Source organism: Odontesthes bonariensis, chromosome 3 (assembly GCF_027942865.1).
Source record: "Odontesthes bonariensis isolate fOdoBon6 chromosome 3, fOdoBon6.hap1, whole genome shotgun sequence".
In the NCBI taxonomy this organism is placed as follows: Eukaryota; Metazoa; Chordata; class Actinopteri; order Atheriniformes; family Atherinopsidae; genus Odontesthes; species Odontesthes bonariensis.
Genome location: NC_134508.1, coordinates 37,677,676 through 37,695,504, shown reverse-complemented (window position 1 = coordinate 37,695,504; position 17,829 = coordinate 37,677,676). Strand labels below are relative to the sequence as shown.

Genomic DNA, 17,829 nt, shown 5'->3' with positions numbered 1-17,829 from the left:
GTGTTTGCAGGTTCTGCTAAGGGGAGGAGGGTTTGTACACAGACGTTTGTGTAAGAGGAACAACTGAGGCATTTTTTCATGTGGCCCTTCAACAAGTTGAAACACTGAATCGGATCAAGGAGGAGCAGCTTTGACCAAACAGCCTATTATGGAAATCCCTGCCATAAACTTAAAGGTGAGACCGTAGCTTACTCTTAATGTTCTGTGTTTGGTAGCTTGTGTTTCTAACAAAAACTGATGTTAAATTCCATGTTAATGTAAGTGTTGTTGCTCAATTCTCATTGGTAGTTCCTGTATATGGCAACCACTTTCCTCTGATTTAGACACAGATAATGAAACTGTGTTTAGTATGAGGCCCTTGATGACATATACATACATAAACAATATGTGTACGTATGTACAGATTTGGCAAAGATGGGGTGACTTTTGCCACTACATGTGCTAGAAACTGTTACCAAGACAACCAATAAGATTTTTGTCTGTCATTTGTTTTGGTTGTAAACATTATAAGATGCAGTGGCCTTTCTACTGCAAACATAGTGAAAGTTATGTCTTTGATTATTATCCACATTCACATGTGAGAGGCTTAAAAAGAGAAAAACTATAAACTGAACAATAAGATTTTGTTTACTTTACAAAGATGGAAAAAAACTCTGTGTTGAAAGATGTCGAAGCAGCGACATTATCTGTGAAACCATTGAGATACAAGTGATCACATGTTTTCCATTTAGTCCTGTTCTTTCTAGTTTTAATGTTCGTCAGCTCACACAGATTGAACTAAGCATGCTTCTCATGATGGTTTTCATTATCAATTACTCTGTTGATTTTCTAAACAACTGATGCTTGTTAGGTCCTGTACAATGTGAGAAAATGGGAAACTAAATTCATGTCAGATTCGCAGAGTGACAGTTTTTGACATACAATAAGATTGAAGGAATAAACTTAAAGAATCTTTAATGTGGACAAACTGAAACCACTCAGAGATTTATGGGCACGCAAAAACTCCTTAAGAATTTCTACATTTCTTTTGACGATCAGTGTTTTCTTCTCCTCTAGGCCATAGTACTGGTGCATTGGCTGCTAACTGTTTGGTGAGTATGAGAACTTTTTTCACACATATGAGGAATTTCACTTGTCTTTTGGCACACATACCCATACTCCCACTCTTGAGTTAGGCTAACTCTTTCACCTGCACGTACCCTACTTTTTGCAGGCGTACATAACTCCCGGAGAGTGTGTCAGTATACATATTGTGCAAACTGTGTTTTTCCTTTAGGGGGTGCATGGCATGGCTGCCTGTTTCCTTTGGATGGGGAAACTTCAGTGTTTTAGCAGTTGGAGTGTGGGCGATAGCACAGAGGGACTCGATTGATGCTGTTCTCATGGTGAGTCTTTGCCTTAATTCTTTTCTTCAAGCAGGCTTAACATGATGTCACACACAGGAGACTAACAGGCGCGGTGGTGCATATCCAAGCTAACCTATTTGTCTGTGAAATCTAGGACAATCTGTGAGCATGCTTTTGAGAAAGATAAGTCTTCCCCTTCACTCAGCCCAGAGAGCAGAAGCTGTGACTCTGATTAAAGAAACACAAGGACCTGCTCTTGCATTCCTTTCTTTAAAATATGTGAGGCAAGTTTTAATTGAATTTTCACATTCGAGTCATTTCAGTCCTACAGGTCATACCATATCTCTGACCTCATGACTCATGTTTCCGTTTTAACAATCAGTGTCACCTGCTGCCTGATGTCAATAAATATGTGACTTTTTTTAACATTGTTAGAGAGCAAAGAACCGGAAAGAGGTATTTGTGGAGTGTAATAATCAGATTTTAATGTAAAGCATTGAGGATGTGATTTGTGGTTTCCTTTTATCAATGGAGACTCTCCTCAGTTCACTGGTGAGTGAGAAGAAATACTGGGTGCTGTCCCAGCATATCAGCTACCCTGCTTGGAGATCTTTTTTTTTTTTAAATAGATGTAAGAAGTTCTTCTAAAAGGAAAACTTTTTCTGAAGGAGTCAAACAAATCTATCTCCCTTAGATGAGAGAGGAAGTCGAAGGCTTTTAGATTCATCAAAGCCACAGTCAGAGTTTAGTTTTTAGGAGCTTTGAGTATTTTGAGCAAAGAAATTCTACTGTAGAAAAAACCGTCACCATCCACTCTCTTCCCCAGTGACATCTCTGACAATGATGGACTGCTCCTTGATTGAACTTGTGGAAGTTGATGCCCTTGGGAGTTAACTACAGGAGACTCTTTTACCATGAGTGCATTCAAATCCAGTGTCACAGTCACTGATGAGTAACTAAAGCGTGAGTCTTTTACTGTGACTCAACCCTTCACAGTCGAACCAACTGCTGACTCATTTAGTCGTCGCCCAGTTAGTTGTAGATTGGCAAAATACGTTCTACCTTTTCAACAGTATTAACTCCTGGTGTCACTTAAGCAAATAGACAGAGTTCAGGGTTTTTCTAACTCCACCAATCACATATTCAAATCACATTCCCTTTGTTATTTTGACTTTTGCTGATTTTTTTTTTTTTTTTTTTTTTTTTTCCCCGAGTGAAAAAGACAAATGACAGAAGTTCTTGTTTAGGTGTTTTTGCTGTCTTATTTTTCCGCCTTGCTATCTGCATTTTTTATCACAGTGCATTTTTCATTTCTGTGTTTAGAGTTTTCGACTCTTCTTCAGCAGTGGTGCAGTGGTATGAGTTTATCTAAAACATATTGTATGATGGAAGGAGTCTTTCTCTGTGGCAATATTGCAGATGTGTACACTGGCACATGAGAGCAAACAAACAAAAAAATTCCATCATACACCATTTACATGCTATACTCTCTGTTGTTCCCATAGTTTCTTGTTGGGATGGTTGTGACAATTTTGACCGACATCATCCATTTTGGGATCTACTACCCACTGAGTGAATTTGCAGCCGAACGGGGACGTGATGTGTTTCGTTTCAGCGCAGGAATGGCCATTCTTAACCTGCTGCTCAAACCTGTTTCCTGCTTCTTTGTCTATCAAATGTACCGCGAACGAGGAGGAGAGTACAACGTTAACTTTGGTAAGAGTGGCCAGATGCATCAAATACGGTAACAAAGGAAGTTTGTAGACTTTTGAATTGACTTTTGTTATCAAATATCAAGAGTGTACACTATGCAAGAGATTAAAGGAGTTTTAAAGGCTTCCAACAAAAAAATGTTCTTACAAAGAAAACTGATTCTGTCATCTGGGATCTCCAATACTTGAATCCAGTTTTCCTAATAACATTTTGACTGATATAAATATCTTGTTGCATAACATTCTTCATCTACCAAATGCAAAAACTTGATTCAAATACCTGTGTCTAAATTTCAGTATCTGAAAAATCTGAGGCTTCCAACTAACCGTAGCTCTATCTGTAAGTAAAACTGGAGTTATGCATGTGTCCAGGTGGACTCTTAGATTGCCGTTTGTGTTGTGTTATTCTGTTCTCATGAAAGTTCTGCCAAGTGCAGTACAAACTGGGGAGACTGTGCCAAACCACTGGCAGATGATCCCACCGTCTCACTAATTAGTTGCAGTCACAAGGCTTTTTATGCAGGGAAATATCTGAGCCGCAGACCAAGTGGGCAAAGAAGACTGTCCTCCATGAGTTATTCGTACCATTTATAATTCATCCTGGTGACCAGATTATACTGCATGGAAGAACATATTTAAACCATGCAGGCTCTAAAATGATCTGCATTGATAGCGCAGAGACAAAAATAATGCATGGCTTATGTGGAGAAAAAAAAGGGCAGAGAAGAAGCTGCTATTGAAGAACTCAGAAAAAGAGACGTGTCATTATTGAGTGGTATGTTCACAGCTTTCTTTTTGTGGACAAACAACTGATCAGTGCATGCAGGGGACATTCAAGATGAGTTGCTCTAATCAACCATGCGTGGTCATTGATTTGTGGACTCACTCAGAGAAGAGTTTTTCTGCTGTAAATCCCACTGAGCTGTGATGCCTGCTGGGCTCTTAAATCCTTTAAAATAGCACTCGTTGCTTCATCTTTACAGATTACAAAACATTTTTGTCTTCATCGTTAGTGATTTAAGATTTGATGTTGAGAATAGTAAATGGATAGGGAGATTTTTTTCTGCCTTACGCCAAGCGGGTAAGATACAAAAATAAATCAGGAAGTTGGGGGTTTGAAGCTATTTTTCTTTTTCTACTCAGTCCAGTAAAATATCCCCTACAGAATTTTGATTTATCACCGTACACTTTTCAGGAGGTAATGAAATTTTCCTGCATTATGACCCAAAACCTGCAGTAGATGATCTATACCTTGTGACTGTTTGGGGGATAATTGACTATTGATGAAACCACTCTCTTTATGGTTTTACTTTGCACAGCAGGAACACCCATTAGACTGTATTGTGACTGATGAAAGGAGCTAATGTTGCTTTCAGACTGTGTGTATTTTAATTGCTGTCTGATTGCATTGCACTACTGAGCACTCTTGGAACCAGACAATCAGATGAAGGCTGCTGAATTGCTGATGCAGGTATTTAATGCTCTCTGGATTTTGACTGGCAGCTGCTTATGGTTGTGTTAATTATTTTGTGTATTAGGTTTAACTTTTAAGTTGCTTAAAGGGATAGTTCGCCTCTTTTGACATGAAGCTGTATGACATCCCATATTAGCAATATTATTTATTAAATTCGACGTACCCCCTGCTGCGTCCTGTGAGCAGAATTCCGGTAGTACCTGCCAATAGCCGCGCCTGTTACGGTGTTTGCTGCTCGGAAGCAGGGGACTGCTCGGTCTGCACTTCGGTCTGCACAGCACGCAGTGATACGAAGGGAGAGAAAATAGCGCCAAGCGATTGTGAGGTCTGACTTTTTCTGGGTGAACAATTTTGTGATGCAAATGTATTACTCTTTTGAACACGTTATTTTGAGAAGCAAAACACTTTATTTTTTAAGCCCCAGCCAACTAGCCAGACTACCTTCGTCAACGCCAAAACGAGGCTGGAACTCGGCTCACAGGACGCAGCAGGGGGCAAGTCAAATTTAATAAATGATATTGCTAATATGGGATGTCATACAGCTTCATGTCAAAAGAGGCGAACTATCCCTTTTACGAAATAAAGACTGCATGTCTCATCATTCATTTGGTCTTTCTCATGGTCACTAAAATTGTCCAATGATTGCTTAACCACTGGAACTCGGTACATGAGATCTGTCAAAGCCAGCGACTGACATGAGGGCCATGCAGCTTTATCTATTCAATAATACATCTGAAACCAAAAGGTAAATAGAAGCATCACAAGTAGCTGTGGCTCATAAGGTAGAGCAGGTTGGTAATTCAATTCCTTGTTCCTCCGGAATCAAACTACCAACCCTGAGGAGACAAGAGACAACAAGAGTAAAACTAACTGTGGTGGACATCCACAAGAGTAAAATGAAGACAGCTCTTCTTCAGGAATAACTTTAATCTCTGGGGATATCAGGGATAAGTTTTTCAAAGTTCACTCTTTCCATTCATTATTTCACATCTTTTATGCATAAATCAGTAACATCAATGGAAACTGCTGGTGACATAAAGTCTTATACAAATAAAAAAGAAAGGTAAGTGTAAATATCAAGCAATGACCGCCTGGGTATTAAAACCTGTTTTTAATTAAAACATATCAAAATGCTGAAATTGAGATTTATCTATTCTTTTTTTTATTATTTTTGTTTTTAAAATATATGCTTATTTTGAATTTGATGGCCCCAACATGTTTTAGCTAAATAGGGACAGTGTTTCATCACCTCTTCTTTAACAACAGTTATGTGGATCTTTACATGCCTTTAGGTTTTTGTTTGCCACTGGATGTTCTTCTTTGAAATATTCTATCTATGTGCTTTGGTTTTCTCATTTTTATGCTCACCCCAATCAGCCTCCAACAGCCAGGTAGTCTTTGTGTTGTGAAGTTGTCTCATTCCCTTCTCTGTTTTATATTTGTGTTCCTCATGCTTTACTGGTTTCATGTGGTTTTCTTGTAAGTTTTTAGACCTCACTTGTTTTTTGTTTTGCTTTTTTATTTGTTTGCCTTCTGCTTGCCCCCTGCCTGGTGTAACTATCATCTAGTGTATGCCCTCTAATGGTCTTTTAGATGGTTTATGTCTTTTGGTGCTCTCTGACAGCTGGAGCTTTTTTATAGTTGAAATAACTGTTGAAGGAAATACGCTCTTTATTTTGTGTCTGCACCTCAGAAGATGATTCTTGTTCATAAGGTCTTCTATGTCTGCTGCCTAGGAGTAAGTACTTTCCCAGCATGGGGGGTGCTATGACGATGATTGGTGCAGACGATGGAGATGCATAATGACTGCACATTGATAGGTCATATCACATAAAATAAAAACAAAAAAGTTCTTGATGTCCAATCCTCACATCTAAAAAGAACAACAACCCCTGGCTTTGTCCTGTGTTTGGGTCCTGCAATCAGAAATTCATCACAGTTGACTGCTCCAAACCTGTAAATATCATTCATTATTTATGGTCCCATGTTACTCAAGCAATGTGCGCTAATGCAAATCCATACCAGCATGGATGCTGAACTGAGCCATGATAACAAACTGGATGGTCTCTTCCACCTGGAGGACACACCATCAGGGTTATCCAAAAGGAATTTACAATTTGGATACATCAGATATCAGGAGAGTTTTTCATTTCAGAACATCTTAAATTAACTTAAATGCATTTAAAGATAACTTTTCCACGTGTTTTTATTTTTCTTTGCAGGTTTTAAATTTCCATTCGTAGTTAACAAACTAAGTCCTGCTCGGTGTTTTAAACATGTTCAATTTTACTTCGATAGATATTCATTTGCTATATTTACTTTATTTTTGTGTTTTTAAGGATTACTCAACTCTTTAATGTGTTGCCCTTCATTTGAAACATGTTACTGGCATCAAATTCTAAACAATCATGTATTTTAAATCATTCTCTAATAACTGCAGTTCAACATAGGGTTTCAATTGCTTGCAAATGTGAAATATGTAAATTAGTTTTTTCAATTTTCATTTTACACATTTAAAACTGTGTCAAATCTTTGTTGGCTTCCAAACCATATTGCAGCAAAATGAATTTGTCTCATTTCATATGTTTCCTCACCATGCAGTAGTATAAACATGACCAGGGACCTAAAAGCTCTATAGGTCTTGTTGATTCATCAAAGCCATCAAAAAGGTTTTCAACTTTTAAACATGTTAGCTTAAAGCATTAAGTCTGAGACTTTACAGTTTACGTGGGTAATGTAACAGCAAGATAAAAAACTGCTTCACTGCTTCAACTAACAGGTTTTATGTCAGCTGGAAAATTGGCTGGGAATATGCCTTTTTATTTTGTCTGAAATCATGGACCAATTGTTAAACTTATTGTGCATTTTGAATGATATAATAGCTAAATGTTGCAAGCTAACTTGAGGTCATGCACTTGATTATGTACAAGCCTTTTATATTTGTCAAACCTAATTTTTTAGTTACCCTGCATGCTATTGTGCGCTCTGTGGGTCACATCACTGTTTTTTTCTCTGTGAATACTGTGTCGTCTCATGCTTTTCTATCATGTTTTGATCCTCTTCTCTTCTCTTCTCTTCTCTTCTCTTCTCTTCTCTTCTTCACCGCTGATCTTTAAACTCTCAGACTTAGAGACTTCTGTGGACAGTCGATGCACTACGGATAGTGCTGACAGTGCTTTTTTTGGCCGCCGCTATTGAGTCCTGCCTTCTTCCTTTTTACCATTTTTCTTCCCCAATCATCCCCTTCCATCCCTTTCCATCCAGGAAGTAAGATTACTAATCTCATTGCAGACCACAGAAGAGAAATTGACTTTTTCATTCCATGTTATTATGGTGTTTATGTTCTTTTCCATCCCTCTGTTCCTCTCTTTGTCATTCCTAGTTCATTTTCTTTTGTCTATTCCAACCTGATCCATCTAAGTGAAATACATTGGATAAAAATGACCTCTTTAACACCACATTCCATTGAGGTACATTATGTTTTGAAATTATGCGCTGTCATCAAGGGAAGAATGTCGACTCAAATGAGTGGCTTTCTCATGATGAAAAGAGAAACTCTGGTTTAATTACAGTGCCTTTAACTTCACTCTACTCTTTGCAGAAACTGTTTGGCTTGGTTTAAGCACATGCTGTAGTTCTTAATGTGGCTTCAAGTTTGAGTACATAAAGCAGCATAAAGAAGCCATGCCCACTTAACGTATTTCTGTGAGTCCAGGTTGGTCTGTTTCCGTCATCAGCAGCCCTCATTTCTTTTCCATTCTTCTCTGCACAGCTGTTTGTCTACACAGTGTGTTTTGATATGTATTGTATTATGTGTGTTCATATATCTCTGCAAGTTTGCATACACTGAATATTTTATTTAGATTTAGTCTCCAGACACCTCATTTGTTTGTGAGCATTCTGGGTGTTTTTGTGTTATTAAAGCAGAACTGCATGATGGTGCACATTCCAAAATTAGCCTAATTAAACACACAATTGACACATAATGAAAAAGAATATGAGGTGGTTGTATGCACACACATCACATGGTGCTATCATTTGTTTATATGTAGTTTTGTCTCGGTTTTATCTGTAAAATTATAGTTATTTATTTTTTGGAAATAATCCAAAATGCTTTGCGATAAGAGCAACTGGCTTCTGGCTTGCTTATTTAGCATTTATATGTGCATGTTTGTCACAGTAAGAGGACTCTGGTTCATACTGAGGTAACAGTGTGAGAGCTTTGAACTTCAAAAAAACACATCATTGATATTCAGAACATGACAGAGTATATGCGGTCTGTTGTAGAGCATCACATACAGTCCTTACCTTTGTAGAAATCATTGTGAAGCACCCAAAGTGTGAACTTGTCCACACTGGAATCTGGGTCACTTGTTTTACTGCTCAGAGACAGGCTGCCAAAGACTTTTCATGCAAAATCACAGACCACTGCTGGTTCCTGTGGCCACACTTAGAATACAAGGAGCTATTCAGACAGTAGTCAAAGTAAAAATCTGATGAAATGGGAAGTCTCTGCAGAGCTCAAAGAAGCATTTTATTATAGAATTGGTTGGTTTAGTGTTCATTAGAGACAGTCTTTGTCTGACTACACATTGGCTCCAACAGTATAATCTGTTTTTATCCAAAGGCTGCAAGAGGCTTGAGTGAAAATAATAAATCAGCCCAACAGTGTCATGGTTCTTTTTGAGAAGAAATGAGTGTGGAGAAAACATGAAAAACCCTGTGCAAACAGCTCTAATATGTAGAACAACAAAAGTCCAAACCTCCCAGGGAAATGATTAGATTGGATTTAAAAAAGCAAATTTGCATAGTGGGTGTTGCTGTTGAATTTTTTTGGTGTGTCTCCACAGGTTTCCCATCTGTATCACGAAACAGAGAAGCATATCAGTCAATTGACCAACAGGATGAGTCTTCCAGTCCAGCAAATCCGTTCAGCCAGGCCCAAGACAACAAACCAGGAGTCCGCACATACTGAGAAAAGTGTTTCCTCAGAGGAGCTAATCAGCTAACAGCAAAGTGCTCTCAGACAAATTATACAATCAATTCTATTTTTACAATTAAACTTTGTTGTGGAGTGCAGCCCCCCCAAAAAAGAATCTGTTTGGGTTTTAGAGTGAAATGTGGTCAAACTGTACTCCTTTTAAATGAATGTTGGGTTCAAAGATGATTTATGTTGAGCTGGGGCACAACTGCAGAATATGGTCAGAGGAAAATCTGTTCACCTACTCTCATGCTGCATGGATGTTGTTACCACCTGCTATTTCTAGTAGACAGGTGTTGAATGGGACTGTTAATGCTGAGTCGTTTTTTTTTTTTATGTGGTATTCACAGATGTGGAGAGTTGACTGTTCTGTAAATTATGTTTTCTTTTCTTGCAGTATTTTTTAAGTATTTTTGAAATGGTCTTTGCTTTATATAAACAAGAGTTCAGAAAATATCGGGTCAACTGGAACGGAAGAAAAATTAAAATAATGTTCAACGCCAAGCCTCAGAAGCTTTATTTTGAATTTGTTCTATTTTAGCTGATGTGAGCTCTGAAATCTTTCAACTGAGTTGAAGATATGATGACCGACATTAAGGGCCTTTCTTCTCCTAACTGAGCAAGATACTAATTTCAGAGCACAATTGCAAAACAGACAGGCACTGTTCATATATCTTGATGTTCAGTTTTTTTAGCTGTTGTTTCTTTTTGAGCAAAGTCTGTTTTGATACTACAGCCACCAAACTATCACTGTAACTATAAACAACGATTTCTGATTTTTATAGTGATCCCTGTCCATCCGTTCAGCTTATTTAACAAGAAAAAGGAACATTTTTCGTAGTTGTCATTTTGTAAGTTAAGGACTTCTAGTATGCCATCAACACCCTGCGATTATGTGAAGTCAGTTTAAATTATAACTTCAAAATGACAGACCACATACAGCGCAGCCTGTTGATGGGTTATAGTAAGACCACTGTTGTCACATCACAAATGTTAAATCACACATCACAAACACCTCACCAGGCACGAATGTTTAATGAGGTGTTACAAACCTTCTCATTTGTGCTCAGTGAAAGGTGTGTACAATCACACAATTCACAGGGCATTTTGTGAAGCGTGCACTACTGAGGTGCGCAAGTCACACACGAGTGTTCCTGCAGTGACAGTGTAGGCAGCAGAGACGCTGTCTACTGAATGATTGCATCAGTGGGACTTTTTACACTTTTAAATGGAGTTCCTGTTTTGAAATCATGATAATGAGTTACAGCAGCCCAGAGAGAATGAACACAGTTAGTCACATCAACACAATATGATGTCAATGCGTATATATCAGAGGGAGAACTTGGCAAAATGGCATCACCATATTCATGAGCCTAAAATGAGCAGCTGCAGTATGTTGCTGGAGCTGCTCGTGTTCTGCCTGGAGTTTGCGGATGATCCTGAATATGAACAATCTGGAGAAGAATATTTTGCTACAGATTTTGCACCAGAAAGGCTGAAAGTAAAAAACTGTGTAAATTTTTAAGAATAAATTAGATTTTTAAAAAAAATACTGTTATGTAGGTCCAGACTTTTTCGTCTAATGACAGATCAAAATGTACTTGTTAAATTTTGTTCTGGTTTTCCAAAATGAGCTTTATTATTACGCTGCCATTTAAAGTTTTCTTCTTATTTTTGAAAAGATGATAAAAGACATGTCAAATTATGCTTTATAGTTGTATCTGTCATGTGATTTACATCTCTGCATAGTAAAATGAAGCATTTTGAGACTGAAAAATCAGTGCAAGTGGTTTGAATTTTCTTTTCATTCTTCCAACCAAATTAAATGACAGAATGTGAAGTAACTACATTAGTCCACAACTAATGTCCACACTCTTACTATAAAGGTTAAAAAATTGTACAGTCTCCGCATTCTTCCTAATCTGCTCCCTAAATAGATGCATTTTAAGTTTTGATTTGCCAACATATCAACGTGTCCATAGTGTCAATGTCTTGTTGTTGTAGGAATTCAATTCAATTCAAATTCAATTCAAAAATACTTTATTTATCCCAGAGGGAAATTAAATGTTGATGTAGCCCAATTAAATCAAGGAGTTATTATAGATGCTGATGGCTGTGGGCAGGAATGATTTCCTGTAGCGGTCTGTTTTGCATCCAAACTGAAGAAGCCTTTGACTGAAGAGACTCTGTTTTCTGATAACAGTCTCATGGAGAAGATGTTCAGGGTTGTCCATAATTCTCTTGATTTTATGCAAAATCCTTCTTTGCATTATTGTCTCCAGAGGTTCCACAGTCGTCCCCAGAACAGAACCAGCCTTCTTTATCAGGTTGTTGAGTCTTTTTAGGTCCCTGGTTCTGATGCTGCTGCCCCAACAGATGACGCAAGAGGAAATGACGCTCTCAACAACAGACTTGTAGAAGATCTGCAACATCTTGTTGCAAACCTTGAAGGACCTTAGCTTCCTCAAGAAGTACAGTCTGCTCTGTCCTTTCTTGTAGATGGCTTCACTGTTGTGTCTCCAAGGGATGGTGGTAGGTGCTAATCATGGACTTTTGTGGATTAGCATGCAAGAGAGTGCTATTTCGGGCTTCACGGTGGTGTGGAGGTTAGCACCGTCACCTCACAGCAAGAGGGTTCCAGGTTCAACTCCTAGCTGAGGCCTTTCTGTTTGGATGTTCTGTTTGCATGTTGTCCCTCTGTATGTATAAGCTCTCTCCAGGTACTCCAGCTTCCTCCTACAGTCCAAAAACATGCCTGTTTGGTTAACTAGTATCTCTAAATTGTCCCTTGGCATGTGTGTGAGCATGCATGGTTGTGTGTCTCGTTTGTCTCTGCGTGGGCCTGTGATGGACTGGCGACCTGTCCAGTGTCTACCCTGGAACCATCTTGCTGTGAGGCGACTGTGCTGTTATAAAACAAAAACATCTCACAATTTATAGCCATGGATTATGACAACACTCTTTATTGGACAAGTGGACAAATGTATTGATGACATGCTTTCTGGTAAATCGAGGCTAATTTTTTTCTCATCTTTTATAATATTTCTATCACATACCCCAGTTTACTCACCCTGCTCCTCTCACAGATTTCTCAGGGATCCAGTTTTTATTTATCCTGCCAGTCAATACATTCATCTACCTGCTTCCCTTGCTCTACATTAAAGATTTTTAAATTCCATTGTGCATGCTTCTAGAGCCATAACACCTTTAGTTTCAACCCCATTTTTAACCACCAAACCAGGCTGAAGCTCAGCTCAGCCACTAGAAACAACACACAGCACACAGTTGGCACAGAAATGTAAAAAAAATATCACAAGGCATCATGTGAGTGAAATATTTATATTCTTCTGCCTCCAACATTGTGAATATAACAAGAATAATGTGATTTCATATGTACCCACACCACTGGAGTGTGTTCTTCATACGATTACATGATTTAGAACAGACATATTGCGTATTTTATTATCAGTAGCTTGAGTAACTTTGGTTAGCCTTTGAGGTAAGAGCCTTATCATCCTTTTCTAAGTTTTCTACCTTATTGTAGGCCTCTTGAGAAAGCATGAATGGAAGGACTGTTACTGCAGCAGCAGCTTTTTACACATCCATATACATTGAACACACTGTAACTTTCACCTGTTTTTACACCCCCTGCACTTCGACACCACTGTATAACTACAGTACATGTTTAACTACTTGAATATTTACCTTGAACAACTTGCTTGATTCTTTATCAAAAACTATCGACTGCTGAAAGACATAAAGAACATTATCATCACAAAGCTGATAATAGGTCATAGCTCTTTCATTTCAGGGGGAAAATGTTTCCTCATCCTCCCACAGCTGCTACAAATTGTGAAGGTAATTATTTAAAAGACCACATTTTAATCTAATCTGTAGTTATATTCATTGATATAAATACACGTTAATGTAATTTAATAAAGCAATTTAGGAAAATGGGCCAGAAGAACTGAAGAAAACACTAATTTGTGAAAAGAATATGAGTAATGAGTAAAAATACTCATAATGATAATTGTGTTATTTCTGAAACACTTGTAATACTGAAGGCTGCTGTGGTTTCTCTGTCATTACCTTCAGCAGAAGACATGATTAATAGGTAACCTGTGTTAATGATAATGTGCTGAGCTGCGCCCAAAGATGGAGGCTATAGGTCTAAAAAAGAGATGGTGGAAGAAGATGGAGCACAGAAGGAGCTGGGGGAGGAGGGCATGGCTTGCAGCTCAACAAGCTGTTGATTAATAAGAAGCTGCTGGATATCCTCTCCTGAGTCTTGCATGCATTCAGCTTTGACACATCGTCAGGCTCACACCTGTGATTCCTCCGAGTCAAGGACACGCTTACATGCTGCCACTGTGGCCCGATGCAGTAACAGGAACCCAATTTGTCATCTCTGTTATTGCATTAGTGACAACCCCCAGAGAGGTCTGGGAGAGTGAACATGTGTGTGCACACTTCCAACACCATAAGAAATGTCTTATTTTCAACATCTTAAGATGACCAATCATTCTGGGATTTACTTTGTTATAGTGATTTACACTGAAAAATGCGGTTGTGGTGCTTGCAATGAATAATTGTTCAAATAGAATCAAGATTTTGTGTCTGCTCCACATTTCTTGTTGTACTCTGCCTCTTTATCCAGTCACACTTCAAAATGATCAGAACAACAATAATAGTCCCACGGCCTTAATTTATAATTTATGGTCCCAACGTTCCCTTCGGTAGTCCTCTCTGTTGTCTTTCTTGATTTTCAAAGTGCCAAAAACTCAATGAAAAACTCAGCAGACTTTCATATTAAGCAGGCTCCCAAGATATCTTTGCATATTTAAATATTATAAATAAATAAATGAAAAATGCAAATAGCATGCTTTCTTCTTGAGTTATTTCCAAATGTAGCTTGAGATGAGAATAAAAATGTGACCTCCATTGCAGCTCCTGGGTTAATTATACAGCTTTGGGGCAGCAGGTGATAAAGAATATTGACAGGCTTCAGCCTTCATGTCTCTTAATGCGCAGGAGAAGAATCTCTGACCTGGACTGGAGGATCTAGGTGAAGAGAATGAGAAACTACCCTCTTGGCATTACTCAACACTTAATAACCAACAATGAGAAAAACAACTGACTAAACCAGAAGAAGCAGTCTTACTTGGAAAAACAGAAAGATTCACATGGCGTTCTCATTAGAAATTGATTCAGGAATGACATTTTATTGCCTGAAGCATCCTGAATCTCCGGGGAGGGCGCTGTCAATATTTGACCTTTTCATTCCGAGGCTTCGTACATCTGTCACCAGCGATAACAGCATCAAAATTGATTCCGACTGCCCTCCAGTCTACAGCGGCCAGCAGAGGGAGGTCAACATCTCTCTCACCATTTGGATAGGGCTGATTGGTTTTATTTGTTGGATAGAAAATGAACAGTAATAACTATGGGAAAAAAAGACTTATTGTCTCAGGGGAGTTTTCTTGAAAATAGCAGAATCAAAGATGGACTCGATGTGAAAAGGCCTGACTTCAGTTGACATTCACTGTTAAATCCATTCTGCAAAGCCAATTTAGACACCATTTTTATTACAACTGTTTGAAAATCTTCATCTTTGAATTTAATTATTTAAAAGAAGGACTAGATATGACGACAGGTATAACAGCTGTGAAAGTAGCATGAAATAATCAAGTGTTGTAAAACTGAAAATGCCAAATATTTAAAGAAAGGTGGAATCAGCTTTCTTATGACACTCAGTTGCAATGTAAATAAAATGTTATAAAATGTCAAACTGTCATTTTAATAGCACATCAGTTGTCAAACAGACTTTCCATAAACGTGACTAAGAAGCAAAAATGATCTTTAATTGTCTTTCAACATACAGTTAAATTGTTAATCCTTTGTGGAATAATAATGTTCTCATATCATTTTATAGCTGCAATTCAACATTAAAAGTGTAATAACTCGTAGGAAAATGTAAATCTTTAAAGCTAATTAGAGTTCTGTGGTCGCAAAAGTGTAGTTTAGTATGCAGCATAATTAAGACCTGTATTTCCATTCTCATTATATAACCATTTGTGGTTTTATCGTTAATCTACTTTATTTACTTTAATTGTGTTCATTTTAATGCCATTCTTTTATTTCTTCAGTGACCTCATTTTTCCACGGAGATCATTAAACTTCCATTTTATCCCATCTTTATCTTCGTCCATAAGCTCTAATATTTTTTACTCGGTTACCTAACTATCTGAATTTATTCCTGTATGAAGTGTCTCCCCTGCTACCAGCTGTAAAATGAATGGTGCAAAAGAGTGTCTAACTGTTGAAGAAATGAGAATCATGTGCCATTAATGCCTCCCAAAATAAAAAATTTTTAGGAGTGAAATAGCCTTTGGAGTTTTATTAACCTAACTTCACATGGTGAGTGAGGAGGCACGGCTGACACTCAGAGAAAGAAAGAATAATGAACAGCGAACATGAGCCTGGTAGTAGGTTTGATGAATGCAGATGATGAATGACCATGGGGAGGGAGTACAGGACCAGAGCGCAGGCACAGCCATTTGTTACTCTGCTGTCACAAATGTATTTTTAATGAATCTACACCTCTGACTCCTCTGCAGAACAGGACTGTTCCATAAGGCCAGTGTGACCCCAATATTTCCTGTGAAGTGGCGGCTCTGAACAAACCCACTTTAGCTCTGGCTGTGCAATGTAAATAACCTTCTCTTTCTGTTTGCTGCAGCAATCAGTCTACCTCCTCATTATTATCCGTACCTGTGCCGAAAATAGGGACCACCCTCCTTTCTGTGCTGGTAGCAGGTGAGGAGGTTTCACCTTGAATTACTGTTGTGTACTAACATGTGTGTTTCTCAGACTGCTATTTTCCTTGGCCAAATAAAAAGTCCTTCAAAAACGATTTCCACTCGGTGACTCTATCAACTGTAATTATTTTAAATTCAATTTTTTCCAGTAATATATGACAGTATATGACAGTATAATACATGATAGTAAATACCTTTAGGCACCACCTCCTGCCAGTTTTAAAAGGGAATCTTCTTTTAATCTATTAATTAGGATTATTAATCAAGATACATATAGAGGAGGGGAACAAGGGGAAGGAAGAGTGCTGAGTTTCCGGAAAGTTTTTTAGCATGGAAATGCTGTAGAAAGCTAAAGAACGCGCCGCGACACATCTATGTGAGAAAATTGAGAGCTAGACCAAGAGGTATATATTTCACACTGCAGGGATAAAGAATATGAGCATTGCTTCAAAAGAAACAAGCAGGAGATCGAGGATTAGGCAAGGCAAATAGTATTCACACACTTCTACGTGTAGATATAGAAACTGCAGGGAAAAACTGACCGCAGACACCAACCTCCCTTATTTTAGAGGACACTGATGCAGGACACAATACACATGACAGGTGTCAACAAGTGACCTCCGCTGACACCAAGAAAGACACACACGCACACATCATTGCATTTGGCGTGTTCCATATGTGCTGTCACATTGGTTCAACAATCTTCTGGGGAATCAGACACAGGCCGTCATCCATCAACTGCTCCCTGCCTCCACCAAAATGTTTTATGCAAAGAATAGATAGCGCAATAAGCAATTCCAAACACACACACACACACACACACACACACACAAAGAGAGTGATACTTCAAATTCTCAGCAATGTTATCAGACAGTAACAACACAAACTGAGCAAATACAATCCAGAGAGTTTAGATAGCACTCACTATGCTCTCTCTCGTTAAGGCTGTCCCTGGCTTTTTGATAACACCAAAGCAATATTCTATGATGCTTTTATCTTTGCCCTCTTTGAATAAGGAGGTTGTCAACGTCATGCTCTGACAGCTTTGTATCTTTGGCCTCCATGTACATCCAGTTAGTGTCAATCCAAGGGCTCACCTTGGAGCTGGTGACAGCTCCCTGCTGCTGAGAAAATGTCATGTTCTTTACTGTACATGGACAAGCGAGGAAGCCACATATCACCCTGGGCTTGTTATGGCTGAATTAAGGCACACTGTTCCACTGGAGCAGGAAGGGGGGTCAGAAATCAAGTGACATGTTGTTTATGAGGGAATTTCATTGTTGCTGGACGCGTCCGTGGGGCCCCTCTGCCTGCCTGCACGATTAGTCTTGACAGAAGTCTCTCTGGACTCAAGCATCAGTGGCCGGCTGTTCTTGTCTCTGTCTTGGTCTTTTATACAACCCTGGTTGTCGCTGTCAATAAAAAAATAAATGAGGAGCTTCACAATAAAGCACAACACATGGAAACATCATTATTAATGTTGCCATTTTCCCGCAAA

The 17,829-nt window shown here is 38.5% G+C and overlaps 2 protein-coding genes across 3 annotated transcripts in view; one reads left to right on the top strand and one right to left on the bottom strand.

The window, feature by feature from the left end:
- On the top strand, positions 1–11,198 carry agtrap (angiotensin II receptor-associated protein). Its single transcript, XM_075461723.1, has 5 exons — positions 1–175; positions 1,057–1,091; positions 1,277–1,385; positions 2,852–3,062; positions 9,383–11,198. Exons 1-5 carry the CDS (start codon positions 149–151, stop codon positions 9,505–9,507), a joined length of 507 nt encoding a protein of 168 aa, XP_075317838.1. The 5' UTR covers positions 1–148; the 3' UTR covers positions 9,508–11,198.
- A 1,262-nt stretch (positions 11,199–12,460) lies between these two features.
- The window catches only part of rnf207a (ring finger protein 207a), a 29,121-nt gene continuing 23,752 nt past the window's right edge, over positions 12,461–17,829 (bottom strand). For both annotated transcript variants that reach the window (XM_075461722.1, XM_075461721.1), the window contains one exon: positions 12,461–17,743. In XM_075461722.1, coding sequence (XP_075317837.1) covers positions 17,593–17,743 — 151 coding nt within the window. In that variant the 3' untranslated portion in view covers positions 12,461–17,592. The remainder of the gene's footprint in view (positions 17,744–17,829) is intronic.

Excerpts from the sequence above, each read along its gene's own strand:
- agtrap (XM_075461723.1), top strand. The coding sequence starts at position 149 with ATGGAAATCCCTGCCATAAACTTAAAG. Across the intron at positions 1,092-1,276 it reads CATTGGCTGCTAACTGTTTG|GGGGTGCATGGCATGGCTGC; the intron begins GTGAGTATGAGA and ends TTTTTCCTTTAG. Across the intron at positions 1,386-2,851 it reads CGATTGATGCTGTTCTCATG|TTTCTTGTTGGGATGGTTGT; the intron begins GTGAGTCTTTGC and ends TTGTTCCCATAG.